This window comes from Echeneis naucrates, chromosome 12, assembly GCF_900963305.1.
Source record: "Echeneis naucrates chromosome 12, fEcheNa1.1, whole genome shotgun sequence".
NCBI lineage: Eukaryota > Metazoa > Chordata > Actinopteri > Carangiformes > Echeneidae > Echeneis > Echeneis naucrates.
This window is the reverse complement of record NC_042522.1, coordinates 11,237,629-11,254,237: the sequence shown is the minus strand read 5'-3', so window position 1 is coordinate 11,254,237 and position 16,609 is coordinate 11,237,629. Positions and strand designations below refer to the sequence as shown.

General features: G+C 39.9%; 2 protein-coding genes across 2 annotated transcripts; one reads left to right on the top strand and one right to left on the bottom strand.

Moving 5' to 3' along the window:
- Window positions 1–1,994: 1,994 nt before the first annotated feature.
- Window positions 1,995–4,168, bottom strand: prnpb (prion protein b). The gene is made up of 2 exons (XM_029515136.1): window positions 4,047–4,168; window positions 1,995–3,646 (listed from the first exon to the last, which is right to left on the bottom strand). The coding sequence occupies exon 2, from the start codon at window positions 3,637–3,639 to the stop codon at window positions 2,128–2,130; it is 1,512 nt and encodes a 503-aa protein (XP_029370996.1). The 5' UTR covers window positions 3,640–3,646; window positions 4,047–4,168; the 3' UTR covers window positions 1,995–2,127.
- Window positions 4,169–4,755: 587 nt separating this feature from the next.
- Window positions 4,756–12,569, top strand: LOC115051942 (protein phosphatase PTC7 homolog). The gene is made up of 6 exons (XM_029515747.1): window positions 4,756–5,277; window positions 7,136–7,315; window positions 8,524–8,722; window positions 9,799–9,922; window positions 10,045–10,174; window positions 10,592–12,569. Exons 1-6 carry the CDS (start codon window positions 5,076–5,078, stop codon window positions 10,648–10,650), a joined length of 894 nt encoding a protein of 297 aa, XP_029371607.1. The 5' UTR covers window positions 4,756–5,075; the 3' UTR covers window positions 10,651–12,569.
- Window positions 12,570–16,609: the final 4,040 nt, after the last annotated feature.

Here is a 16,609-nt window from a genome sequence, read left to right as displayed (position 1 = left end):
CACACACGAATTTGCAATTTGTAAAAGTGTTTCCTGATGTCATTAAATGTTTCTTCAAATGTTCAGTTGATGGTCCAAACCCCAAAACCCATAACTGAGTTCTTAATGTAGGTCACACAAAAGCAGCAAACTTTACCATAAAAAAACTGGAACTGTTTGCTATGAAAATAAATAAAAGCATTTTCCTTTAGGAAAAGCATAATTAGAGAAGCCATTATTTTGTTACCTGTTTTATTTAACACATAAACATCCAGTAAGTATATGAAATCATGTTAGTTTTGTTATTTGATTTTGATGTGTAAAAGTGTTACTGTCGAACCAAAAAGCTCACAGAGGTGTCTATACAGGGTTAGCAGTTACAGAATATCCAATCCTAAATGGAAATAAGTGCACTTTACAGATATTCAACAGCCAAAAAGTATGAAAATGCCAAATGTTCTCTTTTTGCCAGAATTAACAAAAATGACGAGTAAAAAACTAGGACGACTTGAATCTTCATCTTGGTTTTACATGAAACTTGACATACATTAAATATTGTGTTTGAATAGCAAGAAATACATAAAATTCAGACTTAACTGAATGCACTGCCTAAACAGCAGACTGACATGAATGAAAACATTTTTTCTTTAAACTGAATATTTGCAGGAAAATTATTATTTAGAAATGACCAAACATTAGTAAATACTGACCTGCAAACTTCACATAGTGTATCGTTGTTTTTTTGTTTTGTTTTTTACATCCACTAAGTCTACCAAATCTAAAGACAATGAAGGAATGAAAAAAATTTAACTAATCTGGAATAATAAATTAACCACAAGCACAAGGACATACAGCAGTGAGCAGTAATTGACACAAAATGGCAGAGAGTAAAAGCGCCAGACAATAGCATCAACAGATGAATAGCCTGTTCACAACATCTGGCAAAGTAGCAGTACCGCTAATAACAGCATGCTGCACATCAAATGGCAAGGACTGATGCTTCCCTTCTGTCAAGAACTATTAGATGCAGTCTAGGATTTTATGGTCGGCTGAACAACAAACACAAAATGTGAGTGCCATGTACCTGAGAGAGAGCAGGACTATTCCTAATATGAAGATGTTTTCACTCTTATTTTGACTTCTATAACACAAATGTTTCATGTATGATATGTAAGTTTTCATCGCCATTAAATGCAGTTTCTTGCCAGGAGCAGTAAACCTTTGCCAAGTTGGCAAAGGTTGAGAACAGAAGTAGCACTCCAGTGACTAACCCTAACCACAAAATATTACAAGATAGGATGCATTATTGGTATTAAGTTAAAAAAAAAAAAAAGTAGTGATAGAAATGGACACCAAAGATTAATTAAAAGTGGCTTTCCACTACTCTTGGTGAATAGGAATATTGGATACATGACGTTTTATTCACTGTGATTGCTGCTAACATGACGTATGCAGCAACAGCATAAACTTAACATATAATGTGACATTAGAAAAACATCTCTCCATTGGAAAACTATCAGTTCTACGAAGAATAGCCAACAAAAGTAAATTGGATTTGTGTTGACAAGGTTCACAAGGTTTTACATTTTTTGTTCCCACTGCCAAATTATTACAGTTGTCTTTAAATCTAATGACAATTTCCTTTTGACTAAGTATATTTCACCACTTGAAAAGTCAGTCCTTTAATTGCCCAGTACAGATGAGAGCATGAATTGATCTGTAGACTGTGTATAAATCTTATCACGACACATTCCTATTTTAAACAGCAGATACATTGTAATAACTAATTATCCATAAAACTAAAAAAAATTCCATGAATCTATTTTCTATGCTTTCAGTGAACAAACATCTAAAGTGCCAGAAAAAGAAGTTCAGCTTGTACATTACAAAATTGTTGCTCAATATTTGTGTTGTCAACCTGACTGCAGCCTCATAAAGTGTACTTCTTGCTTATATACATGAGATTTGTTACTATTTGCTGTCCTGAAGCAACAGTTAATGGTTGATTAAATATAACTCAAGAGTTTGTATATTATACAGCTATGGTTTGAGATGTAGAGATAATATCCATTAGTAGACGTGAACATGCAGGAATATAATGGATGAAGTAGAAACCCATCTGGGGTATGATTACAGGATGACCATTCTTTACTGAAGCAGGAACACGCTGGAAAGGAGCATGAAGAGGGAGGCAAAAAGCTGAATCACCCCATGGCTCAGTGGGCTGCTGCGATTGGGCTGATATTGTTGCTCATGTTTTCGTTCCTGAAGAAAGCTCTTGGAATAAACCATGTACTTCTCAACACAGCGCCGTGACTTCACCTGCTCAATTAGTGCTGGGTAACCAATCTCCTCAATGCTGACGGTGTCATCATCCTCTTTTTGAACCCCAGTCTTCGGAGTGGAAACACTGCTGTTCTGATCTTTCAGAGTGTCCGTGCCATTCATACAGCGATTCATGAAGCTGTCGAAGGTCTCTGCCCGCGGTGGAAGCTTGTAGACATAATCACGGCCATAGTCGTTTTTATCTGTGGAGCGGACTCCGTATTGACGATACATGTAATTGTTGTAATAATATTCCTCTTCTTGATTGCGGAAATTGAAATGTGGTCGAGGGAAGCGACCTAGTCCATATCCAACAGCCATGCCAGCCACAGCACCAACACCTGCAGCTACCATGGCTTTTTTAGCAAAGCTTGTTGACTTTGGTTTATATCCCATACTCTGCACAGACTGAGAAAAAGGAGAGCCTCCCATCCCATAGCCACCATATCCGTAGCTTGTTCCACCAAAGCGGGGGCTGAGAATCTTATTATTTGGGTTCCAGTTGGGGTATCCACCAACTGCTCCACCAGGGTAGCCACCTGGATATCCACCTGGCTGACCCCAACCCTGTCCCGTGTTTCCTCCTCTGACTGGGTAACCACCTCCTCCTGGATACTGGTATGGGTACCCGCCTGGATTGATACCTGCCCTTCCTGGGTTTTGGTTAGGATAGCCACCTGCTGGGTAACCCCCGGCAGCTGGATACTGATTTGGGTAATTTCTCTGATTAGGGTAACCACCAGCAGCTGGATAGCCTCCTGCAGCTGGGTAGCCTCCTGCAGCTGGATAGCCTCCTGCAGCTGGATAGCCTCCTGCAGCTGGGTATTGGTTAGGATATCCTCCCTGGTTAGTTCCAGCTCTGCCTGGGTATTGGTTGGGATAACCACCTGCTGCTGGGTAGCCCCCACCAGGTTGATACTGGTTAGGATACCCTCCGGCAGCAGGATAGCCACCTGCAGGGTTCTGGTTGGGATAACCTCCTGGATTGGCTCTGCCGGGATACTGGTTGGGGTTACTACCAGCTCCTGGGTAACTTGCAGGGTTTTGTCTTGGGTAACCTCCTGAATTAGTGTTGCCTGTTCCAGGATAAGGATAACTTCCACCTGAAGGGTATGGATTGTTGTTGCGATTGGGACTCTGTGGCTGTCGGGGATAGTTTCCTGGCTGAGAATGAGATGGTTTTGACTGCGTCCCACCCCTGCTGCTGGTAGACGAGGTTTTCTTGCCGCTGCTGCTGCTGCTGCTGCCACTTCCTCGTTTGGCCCATGTTGAATCAGTGCTCAGGAGACAGATTATAAAAAGGCACACAACAGCCACTTCACCCAACCTCCCCATCTTGGCCCTACAGATAACGACCAGAGACACAATACAACGATCTAAAAACGCAGTGAAAAATTTGCTTCACATTTTGTTTTTCCTATAGTACACAAATGATCCTAGCCTTTTAATTAAAAACCAGTCTATATGAGAACCAATAGATCATTATACACAGGGTTATTATATACCAGCTCCTGATGTCCGCTAGCATCGAACTGTTCAAACATAATACTTCACACTTAATACCTATATAGAGAGGCTTTTATAATTTATAATAATAAATTAACGAAATCAACATGCCAACCACACCGCCGCTCCGGCTGCACGACGATATAATTCATCTTCACGCCAGCCACTGACAATCATCGCATCTTCACCTCGTTGGATAAATATCAGGACACACCGTAGCAGTGTTCATGTCTTACCGTAGAGGGATGGCTGTCCGTATCTGCAGACGCTAACTCGGTTAGACTGCGTCGTTGTGCTCTGGCCCTCCTTCCAGTCCTCTGTGGGCTAGACTGGAGCGTTCGTCTTCACACACCGGAAGTCATCCGCTGGAAGCGGAGGTTGGCAAACCCCTTGTTTTGATCATCATTGTTTCAGTTTTCCTTTGATTTTGAGGAGCATTGTTTGAACAATATAAGTAAAACGCTTTGTACGAAAATATTTCGTTTCACAATTTTCTCCCTCACGTATTAAGAAGTTTATTTCTAATGACATCCATTGAAATTCCATACACACGAAACCGTAACCTGAAATATTTCTAGGTCTAACAAAATTGAATATAACTATTTTGTTGTAATTACTAAAATGTTTCTCCTTTCAACAGAATCAATATTTGGTATTTCTGTCTATTTAATGTTACGTGATAACACATTGTAGTTGCATAGAACAGCATCTTTCTATAATAACTCTTGACGTTATGATGCGATTCTGATGTATTTATTCTTTCTTTATGCATTCACATTCCCATAAAAGATTATGTTTGGGCTGGATGGTCTTGATCTTGCAGTCGGATCGAGCTTCAGCGGATCCGGACTCAGCAGGTCTGTGATGGAGCGTCGGGTGGGGGGGCGGAGCCTGGTCGTGACGTCAGGCTAGTACAGGCTGAAGTACCCGTATGTGTACTTGCGGGTCTTGGTGCGGGACACGGTGGAAAATGTCGGCCAGCGCAGAGCTGAGCGGAGGAGCTGGCTTTCTGACAGGCACACCCGAGACCTAAAGCAGTGCAGGACGGACAGCGGTGTTTATATCCCAGGATAAAGAAGCTTCCTGCGGCTACGGGACTATTTGACAGACGCGGGCCGGTCGGTGTCGAATGGGCGGATAGAGACGAACCGCCGGGGCTTGTGAAGAAGACGTAGCCTAGAGGACAGGCGGTCGGGCCGGGGAGGGAGACAGAAGAGACACCGTGTGTGGACTGAAATCAGGACGGGGCCGCTCCTAGCCGGGGGATGTTATCCGTACTGTCTTATGGCAGACTGGTAGCCAGGGCCGTCCTGGGCGGACTCTCTCAGACGGATGGTCGGGACTACAGCCTGATCACCGCCAGCTATGGCTTCGGGAAGGACTTTCGTAAAGGGATCCTGAAGAAAGGGATGTGCTACGGGGACGATGCCTGCTTCATCGCGCGGCACAGGACCGCAGATGTGTTGGGTAAGCACAAATCACACAGGTACGGCCGGAGACACACACTGTGCTCCCGGTGACCTTCAGTCAGTTCGCCCAGCACGTGCACCGACCACCGGGATGAAAACACAACAGCCCCCACCCCTGGTAACATCAGCTGCAACTTTTTCCACCCCTTTAGCAGAAGATATGTGGGATCAATCCGAATCAGGACAAAATTAGTACAGTAGATTCAGCTGCAGTTTACTTCTCTATTCGTCTTCTCATGCACTAACATTGATTTTTGTGGTAATTTTAAGGAATACACCCCATGACCTTTCACCTAGATAAGCCCGAACTACAGAATACACGGCGGCAGCGCAAGATACTAAACGTATGAAATTAAGAGAGGGAGATATCCGCTGTGTCAGGTGGACGGGGCTGAAAAGGACCCTTTTCAACAGTTCACACTAAACAGTACAATGTCTTACAGAGGTCAGAATGGTTGAGCATGGAGGCAGCCATGTTGCTAATGCCTAGCTTCCTAGCTTAGCTGAGGGAAACTGCTTTGTCCTCACTGCTCAGTTGACATGAAGGTAAACTGCGAAATGCTTGGCCGTCCACGTGACTCGTTCACAGATAATAATAATAATAATAATAATAGTACAGGTTTTATGTCCTTTTTAAAGCAGTGTACAGTGCCACATGTTTGGGCTAGTGATATGAAATAAAAACAAGACCAATCCTGAGGAACAACCCCCCTCCCTTCAATGGTTCACGTGTTTGCTCACCATGAGCAGAAATGCCTATGAAGTCAGCATTAAACTATCAGGACAGCTAATAAAAAGCCACCTGCTCTTTGCCTGCATGGGACCATTTGTCCTGAAGCACAGAGGGAGATCTCTGGAAGTTCCCAGGATTCGTCATGTTCTTTCACTTTCTGATTCTCAGTTCTCCTTTGGTAGGAAAGAAACTGGCACTAAAGCTAGTCGGCAATTTGTATGTTCGTCATAGGGCAGCCTAATAATAATACTGGTGTGTTGAAATATTTAGCATTCTGTATGAAATGACATGACAGAAATGTTGCAGCATGTTCTGTTTGTTCCACCTCAAAGGTTTCTCACTTCCCCATTCAAAAGGGATCAACAAAAGCTTGCTTTGTTTCACCTTTTTGTGTTCTTCTCTATCAAGCTTGAGTGTAATATAATGGACTTAATAGATATAGTGCAGTCACCCAGTACAAACTGTTACATTCCAGTCTGTTAGTAGCTGTTTATATCATCATTTGTGACATTTGTTTTGTGACAGTTCCATTTCACATAGTTTTAAGAATGCAAAAAAGGTGACAGCTGTGGTTTGTTGGGAGACCAGCAGATGTGGTGTCTTATTATCAGTGTATAACTCAAACATACTAGAGCACAATTTTACAGAGAAAATGTTTCAAGAGATTCCACCAGAGAAAATGAATTATTCAACCATGTTTTTAATAGGATTTTCAATTTGTATATTATGCCCGTACAATTAAAGGGCACCACAAAGTGTACTTACTTTAATTTGTGTATGAAGTGTAAATGCCATAGATTTTAGTAATTTTAGCCACCATCACAGACTTGCATGCTGCCAATTACAAGTGTCAATGGAATCACCTGGCAATGAAGCTGAAAGAAAAAGAATTAAGTTTCCACTTGCTGAGATCAATTAAGTTGCAAGATTTAAAGAGCAACATGTGTAGCAGGTATTTGGCATTTATGTTTTACATTTTTTTTTTTCTCTCTCTACTAACTACTTAATTCCCTACAGCAGCCCAATACATGCCATCAAGAAAAATGCTGGCATTAATTTTATGGCTGCGTGAAAACTAAAATAATGACAAAATTGACGGTTGTATTCTTATTTTGTCCTTCAGGTGTGGCAGATGGTGTAGGTGGTTGGCGCGATTATGGTGTTGACCCGTCTCAGTTCTCTGCCACCTTAATGAGAACCTGTGAGCGACTGGTTAGGGAAGGACGCTTCACTCCCAGTTATCCAGTGGGAATCCTGACGTCTGGTTACTACGAGCTTCTACAGAACAAAGTCCCCCTGCTAGGTGATTATATCCTTACATTTCATTACAGTGCATACAGTGGTGAGGTGAGTCATGCACACCATGTGAACAGGCGTACACTGAGAAATAAATAACATAGCTGCAGGATGAGTCAGTTTGCATGTAGTTCCCTTGCTTAGAGAGTTGCATAACATGTTACTCTAAGTTGAGACAGAACTCATTCCCTTTTAAATCGGATGCCACATTTTCTTTCACTATCTTGGCAGAACATTTCACCATAGATTGAGAGGCATGCAAGGAAAATAGCTAATCATAGTATTAATGATGAGGAAGGTATTTTTGAAATTTTGGAACAGAATTATAGCTTTGCTAAGAAAAGCATTTTCCTTGTTGATTGATTGATTTTGAGGCTTAGAACTAAATTTGATTAAGTGATATATTACCCATGAAATAACAACTGAACTGATTATGTTTTGCCAAGATCACATTTTTTGACGCAGTAACCTTGTGAGACGCAGCAATTTTCCTTTCATGCAAGGTGAACATTGTGTCTCATGCCCAAGGCCTCTTAAAGGTTTGGGTTGGCGCTGTAACTGACACTGCTGGAGGACTGAACTGATTTTAAAAGCATGGCCATGTCAAACATGTGACCATGGTCACATTTCTTCTGAGACTCGGTTTCCCTGACCCATAGCCAGTGCAGACACTAAATGTTAACCTCCGCCCCTCCTTACTATGTTTGTCAAATGTTTGCTTTTATTTTAAGCAGTGACGACGAGGTATGACCTTCCCGATCAAGGTCACTGGGACCACTAGCTTGTAAACTGCAGTCACTGTTGATTTGGCACAAGCAAAGAATTTGATTTGTGTATTTAATAAAAAAAAAAAAATATCTGTCTGTCTGATGTAAGAACACTTGTATGTTATACGTTCTAATAATTTAACACAAACACTATGGAAACCTTAGATACACAAGGAAGGTACACATGAAGGAAGTGTTGTAAAGGCAGCATTCCTACCCACTTGAATGTTATGTGACACATGCATCCAGCCTACTTCTTCTTCTTCTTCTTCTTCTTCTTCTTCTTCTTCTTCTTATTATTATTATTATTATTATTATTATTATTATTATTATTATTATTATTATTTATTTATTTATTTATTTATTTTTTTTTTACTGTATACTCAAAGTGACATGATTTTATTTTATTTTTTTCACCTTCCTTATTGTTGTTTTGTTCTGTTTGTAGGAAGCAGCACTGCCTGTATTGTTGTTCTAGATCGGAGGAGTCATAGGTTACACACATGTAACCTTGGTGACTCTGGTTTCCTGGTGGTTAGGGGAGGAGAGGTGGTCCACCGCTCGGACGAACAACAGCACTATTTTAACACACCCTTCCAGCTGTCCATCGCTCCTCCGGGAGCAGAAGGGGTGGTGCTTAGTGACAGGTGAGCACTTAGGTGTTGGTTACATCAGTACAAGAAAAACAATAGTAAATTAAAGAGACACTGGAAAGTGCTTATAAGAGTAACTTTACAACACGCTACACAAGTCATCTTTAAAGCAAGTGGATTGAGGACGTGAAAATGAAGTTATCTTGTTCAGCTTTGACTGGACATGCTGTTTTGCAAAGGAGGTGCTTGTCTATGTTCCTACATGACAGCGAAAACAACACTCCAACATTTATAGAGATTATCAGCCATGAGATGTTCACTGTGTCTGTACACAGCTTTCTGTCCAAATAAGGCAGTTTTTTTTTTGTTTTTTTTTAACCATGGAAAATTCCTCAGTCATGCCCAGTTCCACTTAATTTTTTTAAGATATCAATGATTTGTGTTTGTGATCCCAACCTCACAAAATACAGTAATAATGAAAATGGGATACAAATAGCACAACATAGATTCTTTATATACTTTTTTGGTTACATATGTTATCTAGTGCCTACAAAGAAATGCCTCAATTTAATATGCAATTGTTCAATGCATTGTCCTGAACTGTTTTACAGAGTAAGTTGCATAGAAAGGCAGTGGAGATAGGTGTCACAATTTGATTCTGATAATGACAGCCTGATTAACAGGGGATAAACCTTTTGTAATCCATTTGGAGCTTTTTCAAGGTCTTATTTTTGAAGCCTTTTCCCCCACTGGATTAATCTGGTTTGTCTGGCACGAGTTAAAGTTTTAGATTTAGCAATCAGCAAACACATTTCCTTCTTTGTGACTATGTGGTATGAGGTCATAAAAAAAAAACAAAAAAACTCCAGACTGAGCAGGAACATACTGTAAGAAGCTTTCAGGAAATACAATTTTGGTCTTGAATTAGGCACCAGCACAAGCCGGAGGAGTTGACTGTGTCTAGCAAGGACACACAAGGCAGACTGCTTTCTAGTCAGATGTCAGATTAAATGCCCACGCCATGTTCCGCATTGATTTGGCAGAGTGACCTGCTTAATTCCACACTGTAAACTGTTGACAGCTCAGGTGCCACTTGTGGCTGATCTTCCTGTGCCCCATGTTTCTTCCAGTCCCGAAGCAGCTGACAGCTCCTCCTTTGATGTGCAGCTTGGTGACATCATCCTAACAGCAACCGATGGCCTCTTTGACAACATGCCAGACTATATGATCCTACAGGAGCTCAAAAAACTCAAGGTCCTTCTACTACTGAATAAATGCACAGTAACACTATTATATACTTAGCTGTACATTATATTTGTGTTCAGAAAAATTAATTTCATTTGACATTTAATACTTTTTATATTTTCTTGGTTTAGACAACCAACTATGACAGCATCCTGCAGACAGCACAGAGCATTGCAAAGCAAGCTCATGACCTTGCCTATGATCCGAACTATATGTCTCCTTTTGCACAGTTTGCTTGTGACAATGGGCTGAATGTTAGAGGTAAGTGCTGGCCAGTTTAACTGATGTTTCTGGTGTTCGCTTTGTTTCTGCTTACATTTTGAAGTGCACATTATTGTTAGATTCATCATAAAGTAATTGAGGTATCTGATTTTAAATTACACAAATAAGTTGTATATTGTCATGATTTCTGATGTCTTCAAGACTTTCTTATTAGCAATGTAAAAATCATAATAGTGGATTCACCATTCATGATATTTGGCATTGAGAAACACAGATTTTAGTTTGTCTACTTCTGTCCAAAGTGAAGCGAATTAGAAATACAATAGATAAATATTATGCTCTCAGCTCATGGTAGTCATGTGTTCCAATATGCAGTCCAGATAAAAACCGCAAGCTCTACTTTGCATAGCTACAGGTTTGGCACATTTCCTCACACTCTTTTGTCTTGTTCTCCAGGAGGGAAGCCAGATGATATCACAGTGCTGCTGTCTATTGTGGCTGAATATACAGACTGAGTGTGTGTGCATGTATGAGTGAGTGTATGTGTTTCTCTGGGACAGATCCTTCCTTCCCATCTGCCTGAGTCTTCCGCCTGCAGCCCTCTCAAAATGCACTGCACCCTGTGGTCTGATTGGAGAGGCCCACGAAAACGACGTACACTCCCTTTCTGCAAGGCTGGCATCCATCTGTGTCACATTTTGTTTTCTTCCTCTGTTTTATTTTGGTACTTGAACGGTTGAGAGGAAGCGGGCTGCTCAGGCATCTTCATGTTGATCATGAGTCAGGAGGAGCTGAGTACAATGGGCTGAGAGTTGTCTTTCAGTCTCCTGTTTCTCATTGTGTGGCATCAAAGTTGAGGTAATGTGACAAAGACAGTCCACAACAGTTAATTAAATTTATTAGGGGTTTTAATTTGGTAGCGCCTGTGTATAAAAAGCGATATTATAAGAGGATTAAGCCATGGTTTGGGATTGTTGAAATAGTGATAGTTGAATAATCAATATCTGTTGTCCCACTTGTTAACCTGTACCATGTTGTAAACGTGTTTGAACAAAGCATAGAGATGGACTGAGTAAGCTGACACTGGTAATGGGTGGGTGTTATTGGATAGAGAAAAATAGGAGCTGGAATTTAGGAATGTCAACCCTAACACTCGTCAGAACTCACCTGTGTGAAGGTAAATTGGGTTTTGTCACTTGGCTGAGGAATCTGTGCGCACATCCAGATAAGATGTAAATATTTCTTTCAGGGCTACTTTTCAAGCCTTTCTGACGTCTTTGCTTTGTTTGGTAAAGCAGAGAGCTATTCAGTAATTGTTGTGGAAGATGTATACATGCATTCATAAATATATTTTTCTTGTATAGATGTTAATCTTGAAGTGAGCTTTATCAATCCCACACTTCCACTTGCTGAAATGAACAAGATATTTGCTGAGATTGATGGATTGGTACAGTTGTACATCAGGGAGGATGTTTAAAAAGTGTGTGTGTGTGCGTGTGTGGTACAAATGTTAGAGGTTGTTTTTGGAATGTGTGGTCTTTTCAATGTTAATGTTTGTTATCTCACAAAGCTAAAGCTAGCATCTGGGAATGCTTACAATTGCAATGATAGGTCAGGCATAAATTTAAATGAAAAGATGTATTTTTTTAAATGTTATTTAGTTTTAAACATATGCGTTTGAAGTTTTTGCTGACATAATGCGTGGTGGACAAAAAGATCCAGCTATTCTAAAAAGAATTTTACATGTGAGTGTGTTTGCGTGTGAGAGTGTCTGTAGGATTTCTCATTTCCCTCCAAATTCTTTTGCTGCTTCTTTTGCAATTCTGACATCTGTAAATGACTTAACAGGATTTATTTCAACATGGTCATCATAATTTTAGTTTTTGACTGCGTTTGTGTGAGAAATAAAATATCCAGGATTCAATCCAATTTGGTTAATCAAAGGCATCATAGACTGTCCCTTTGTCAAACAGCTCACCCAAGTAGTTTGTACATTGTCTTTACAGTTGAAAAGCAGGTGCACCAAAGACACATTTTCTTTGTGTATGTCATTAATTTTACTTTTCATAAACATCACACAGCAATACTGTAAACTCTTTGTGCTCTGAGTCTTGTGTGATGTTCAGAGGTGTAGGTGGAAATGTTCAAAGGAACATTTAAATGTCTGCTATATGCTTAAAGTTGTTTGAGAACGGAATCATTAACACAAGTATCAAGTTTGTGACTGATTTCAAGTATTAGACAGGTTTCTAAACCAAATAAGGAAAGCCATAGTACATCATTAGGGCACTGCTCTGTAAGCCCTGTTGTTAAGTTAACATTGTTTGTGGAGACCAATACTGTCACCAATTCCTGTTTAATGTCATTGTAGAAAGTCCTCAATGTATGCTGTTGAATCCACTGGTCATGCATATGTTTTGCATTAGAATGCAGGAGATATATATATATATATATATATATATATATATATATATATATATATATATATATATATATATATATATATATATATATATATATATATATATATATATATATATATATATATATATATATATATATATATCTCTATCTCAATCAGGACAAATGACCACATTCAATTCAATTGACTATTCTTCCTTATTAGCATATTGGCAATGAATTAATACTATCTGTTAGCATTGTGGTTTCCATTTAAGCTATTGGTGCCATTTCCACCAGTATATGTAAAGATTCTGACCTTTAATTTCCAATAGAATAGCCCGATATTTGACAGAAATGTGACCCATATGCAGGGGGAGGGGTGGTTGGATGGGTAATGGTGCTGTGCATTTGAGGGTGAGCACAGTTTCAGCCTTAACAAATAGCTATTCCTATAATCAAGAGGCCTTTCCTGTCATTGCAAGCTTGTCTCATCTCAGTCACATTGTCCAGTGTTTGATGTAAATGAAGTCTGCCCCATTCTTTCTTGTAAAGCAGTTCTCAAAGGTGCTCCTGCAGTCTTGATGGTATGATTGTCCTCTTTTCAGTAAGAGACATGTGTGCATATGGAAGACACGCCTATGTCAGTGTATATAGAGTGTAACAATGCAGGTCTAATTTATGTAAATATGTTTTAAGATATGTACAATATTTAAATAAAGAATCTAGTATTTATACTAAATCTGTGTTGGGTGCTTTCCTGATTATGTCTCTTTGAAAGATTTCAAAGAGAAAAACATCACAACAGAATCATTCATTCCTCCATGGCCTAGAGCATTGACCCTAACAGATGAGTTTATTTTTCATTGAGGGTAACTTGGATACTGTAACTTAGTAGTTCCTGACGGGGGGCAACAGTGCTAAATGACACCTCCAAAAAATACCCAAACCCTAACCCGAATTATTGCGTTAGTCCGACTAAAACGTTAGTCCCAGACTTTTAGAGCACATGTACACGTTAGCTCGACTGAAATCGATGTTATAATAGTTTATTTGGTGCTTGGGCCCGAATGAATGTTATATTTTATATTTTTGTGAAATATATTTTCTCTATGAAACAATTGTAGCCTTACTACTGTTGGATATTTGATTGAAAATCAGGGAGGGACCGTGTTACTACGGAGGGTGCATGAGATACACCTTTTGTTTCCCCCACGTTTCCAAACCATTCATAGTTTTTAATGGACATATTAGCGTTTTAGCGGTCACGTGATATAATGACGCACACCCCTGTTGGAACATATGGACACGTGTGTTTTTATTGCCTTTAACTTTTGTATTTTGAAAACAGGAAGCTGTCTTCTGTCTCCGTGTGTTTATCGTAATACGGGTGCACCTGAAATGTTGAGTGGCTGGCTCGGAGTCGCACGTAAACTTAAAACTAACCTCAGTCGGTCAGTCCATAAAGCAGCAGAGTGGATGAGAAAGGCAGAGCCCGCATGGGGACGATCATTCAGTCTCTCCTCTCTCAGCAGGCTCGTCCCGTCGTTGCTGCATCCAGACAGCGAGGAAAGCTGCTTCTCTTAGCCCAGAAACACAGCGAACCTCCGGAGAGCAGGAGGGATGAAGGCTGCACAGCACACAGGTGGATGAGAGGCAGCTCTGCTTCACCCGGAGCAAACATCCAACAAAACCACCGCGAGGGGGGGACAATGCTCACAAAGTCTACAGCCCCTGGAGTACTCAAAGAGCCGCTTTTCTACCGCCCATACCCCAACAATCATGTCTTAATAAATTATTTCCTGTATGACAGAGCGTACAGTTAAAAAGTCCTCTACTCTTTAGGTATGCTGCTATAGGCCTAGGCTGCTGGGGGAAGGACTGAGCTTCTCTCTCTCTCTCTCTCTCTCTCTCTCTCTGTCTCTCCCTGTCACCCTCTCTCCCTCTCTTCCTCTTTCTCTCTAACTCCCTCCTTGCATGCGCTGATAAAAACCATCCTTCTTAAAAAAAAACCCAACAGTTTCACCCAGTTCGAACCATTTATACTGCATTTACTAACCATGTTCTGCCAAAGTCTCTGTCTCTCCCAGCTCCTCTCCTCTCTCTCCCTGTCCTCATCCTGCAGGTGGTGACTCATCTCCATCCCATGTTCCTGCAACACCTGCTGGTCCCATATAGCATGAATTCTGTATTACAGCTCAACTCCATGAACTTCATGCAACAACATATTCCTGCCTACACCCCCCCCGCCAATGCCTTTCTCTCTCTCTCTCTCTCTCTCTCTCTCCCACTCTCAACCCAACCGGTCGAGGCAGATGGCCGCCCCCCCTGAGCCTGGTTCTGCTCGAGGTTTCTGCCTCTTAAAGGAAGTTTTTCCTTGCCACTGTTGCCAAGTGCTTGCTCATCAGGGGATCTGTTGGGTCTCTTTAAATAAATTTATAAAGAGTTTGGTCTAGACCTGCTATATATGTAAAGTGCCTTGATGTAACTTTGTTATGATTTGGCGCTATACAAATAAATCTGATTTGATTTGATTTGAATAAAAATATTAAGAATAATTTTAGATGCACATTAATTCTGGGTCTTTTTGGATGCAGCGATTCTACTGTATTTCTAACGAAGTACTTGAATCAACTTTGTGTTTTGGAAATTGTGGCTTATTGTGAAATGTAGCTTCTTCACTTCCTCACTTAGGAAGAACAATAAATTCTGCGGTGGACAGGTTGAGAGGGGAAAATGGGGAAGGTGACATGGTCAATAAGAATTTCTGTTTGACAAGGAAGAGGCAGAACTCCAAATCCCACCACCTCTTACACAAACACAACCCTGTTTTTTTTTTTTTTGCCAGTGGGTGGATGAGCCAGAAAAATGAATGAAAATTTCGCATAAAGCCACCTTGATGTGTGATTTTTGGTATTAGTTTAGGGAATATGGGATTTCAAGGATTCAAGGAAGCTTTATTGTCATTGTCACAGCATGTGTTAGACACAGAGGGAAATGAAAATAATCGTTCTATTTTTGAAAAAAGCCCACAAAAATATACATTTAAGGAGTGTATTTAAAAAAAGTAATCATCTTTCATGATAAGCACATGATCATTGCACTTGTTGCTTCAGGCTTTTACACACCAAAGCTCTTTTAATGTTTATTCCCATTTTACAAATCAGGTCAAAAAGTGAAATACGACAAGGAAATATGTGTATTTTGAAGCTGATCTTTTTTTTTTTTTTTTTTTAGGCAAATATTGGATCATGTGTCTACACAATGAATCCAGCACTGTGAAACAAATGTGAACACACTGTCCAAAACAAAATGTGATTGTTAATAAAACAATTGGAACAACCTCTGTAAGCTGGCTGAAGGCACTCAGATTCACTGAAGTTCACTGAAGTTAAAGTAGCAGAACACCAACACAAAATAAATTCTCTATTATTAGAAACCGTCTTGATTGAAACATGTCACTTAATTTAAAGAATAAAATAGTAGCAATGGCTTCAAGAGATAATACATTTTATTTCTATTATTCTAAGATTTTATATTAAAGGAACAGTTTATTCTCGTGAGGAAATAAAAACATCATAGTGAAATTAAAGGATACAAGTTGAACTGTCATAAACACCATGCGTGAATATTTTTTGCAGAAGTGTAACTTTATAGTTGCGTAGTAAACTTGTGTTGGGAAAGTTGGTCAGCTACAGAAACATATCATGCAAAATACTCATTAATATTTTGTTTCATCTAAATGTAATCTATCAAGTTAATGCATGGTTTTTAGTTGTGCACAATGAGGCTGATTATAATGAATTAGGAGTGATGATAGTGGTTGGAAGGAAATAGAGTTATTTAATTGAACTAAAATCCAAATTTAAGAGGAAATTGTGAGACGCAACTTGTTAAGAATATCAACTTTTAATCCTTCGCTCCAGTAATGTGTTTCCTATTACCCAAAGTGTAAAAAATTATTTTATTTCAGTTCATGAACCTTAACATAGATATTGTTGTTAAAAACAGCTGTTTTAGCCTTTTCATTAATGAACTGGCTAAAAGTTTTAATGCCTGGTGGTGTTGATGGTG

What these genes read in the sequence shown, in the direction of transcription:
- prnpb (XM_029515136.1), bottom strand. Translation starts at nt 3,639, where the DNA reads ATGGGGAGGTTGGGTGAAGTGGCTGTTGTGTGCCTTTTTATAATCTGT.
- LOC115051942 (XM_029515747.1), top strand. Translation starts at nt 5,076, where the DNA reads ATGTTATCCGTACTGTCTTATGGCAGACTGGTAGCCAGGGCCGTCCTG. An exon ending in GAACAAAGTCCCCCTGCTAG is followed by an intron (nt 7,316 to 8,523) that starts GTGATTATATCC and finishes TTCTGTTTGTAG; the next exon opens with GAAGCAGCACTGCCTGTATT. An exon ending in CAATGGGCTGAATGTTAGAG is followed by an intron (nt 10,175 to 10,591) that starts GTAAGTGCTGGC and finishes CTTGTTCTCCAG; the next exon opens with GAGGGAAGCCAGATGATATC.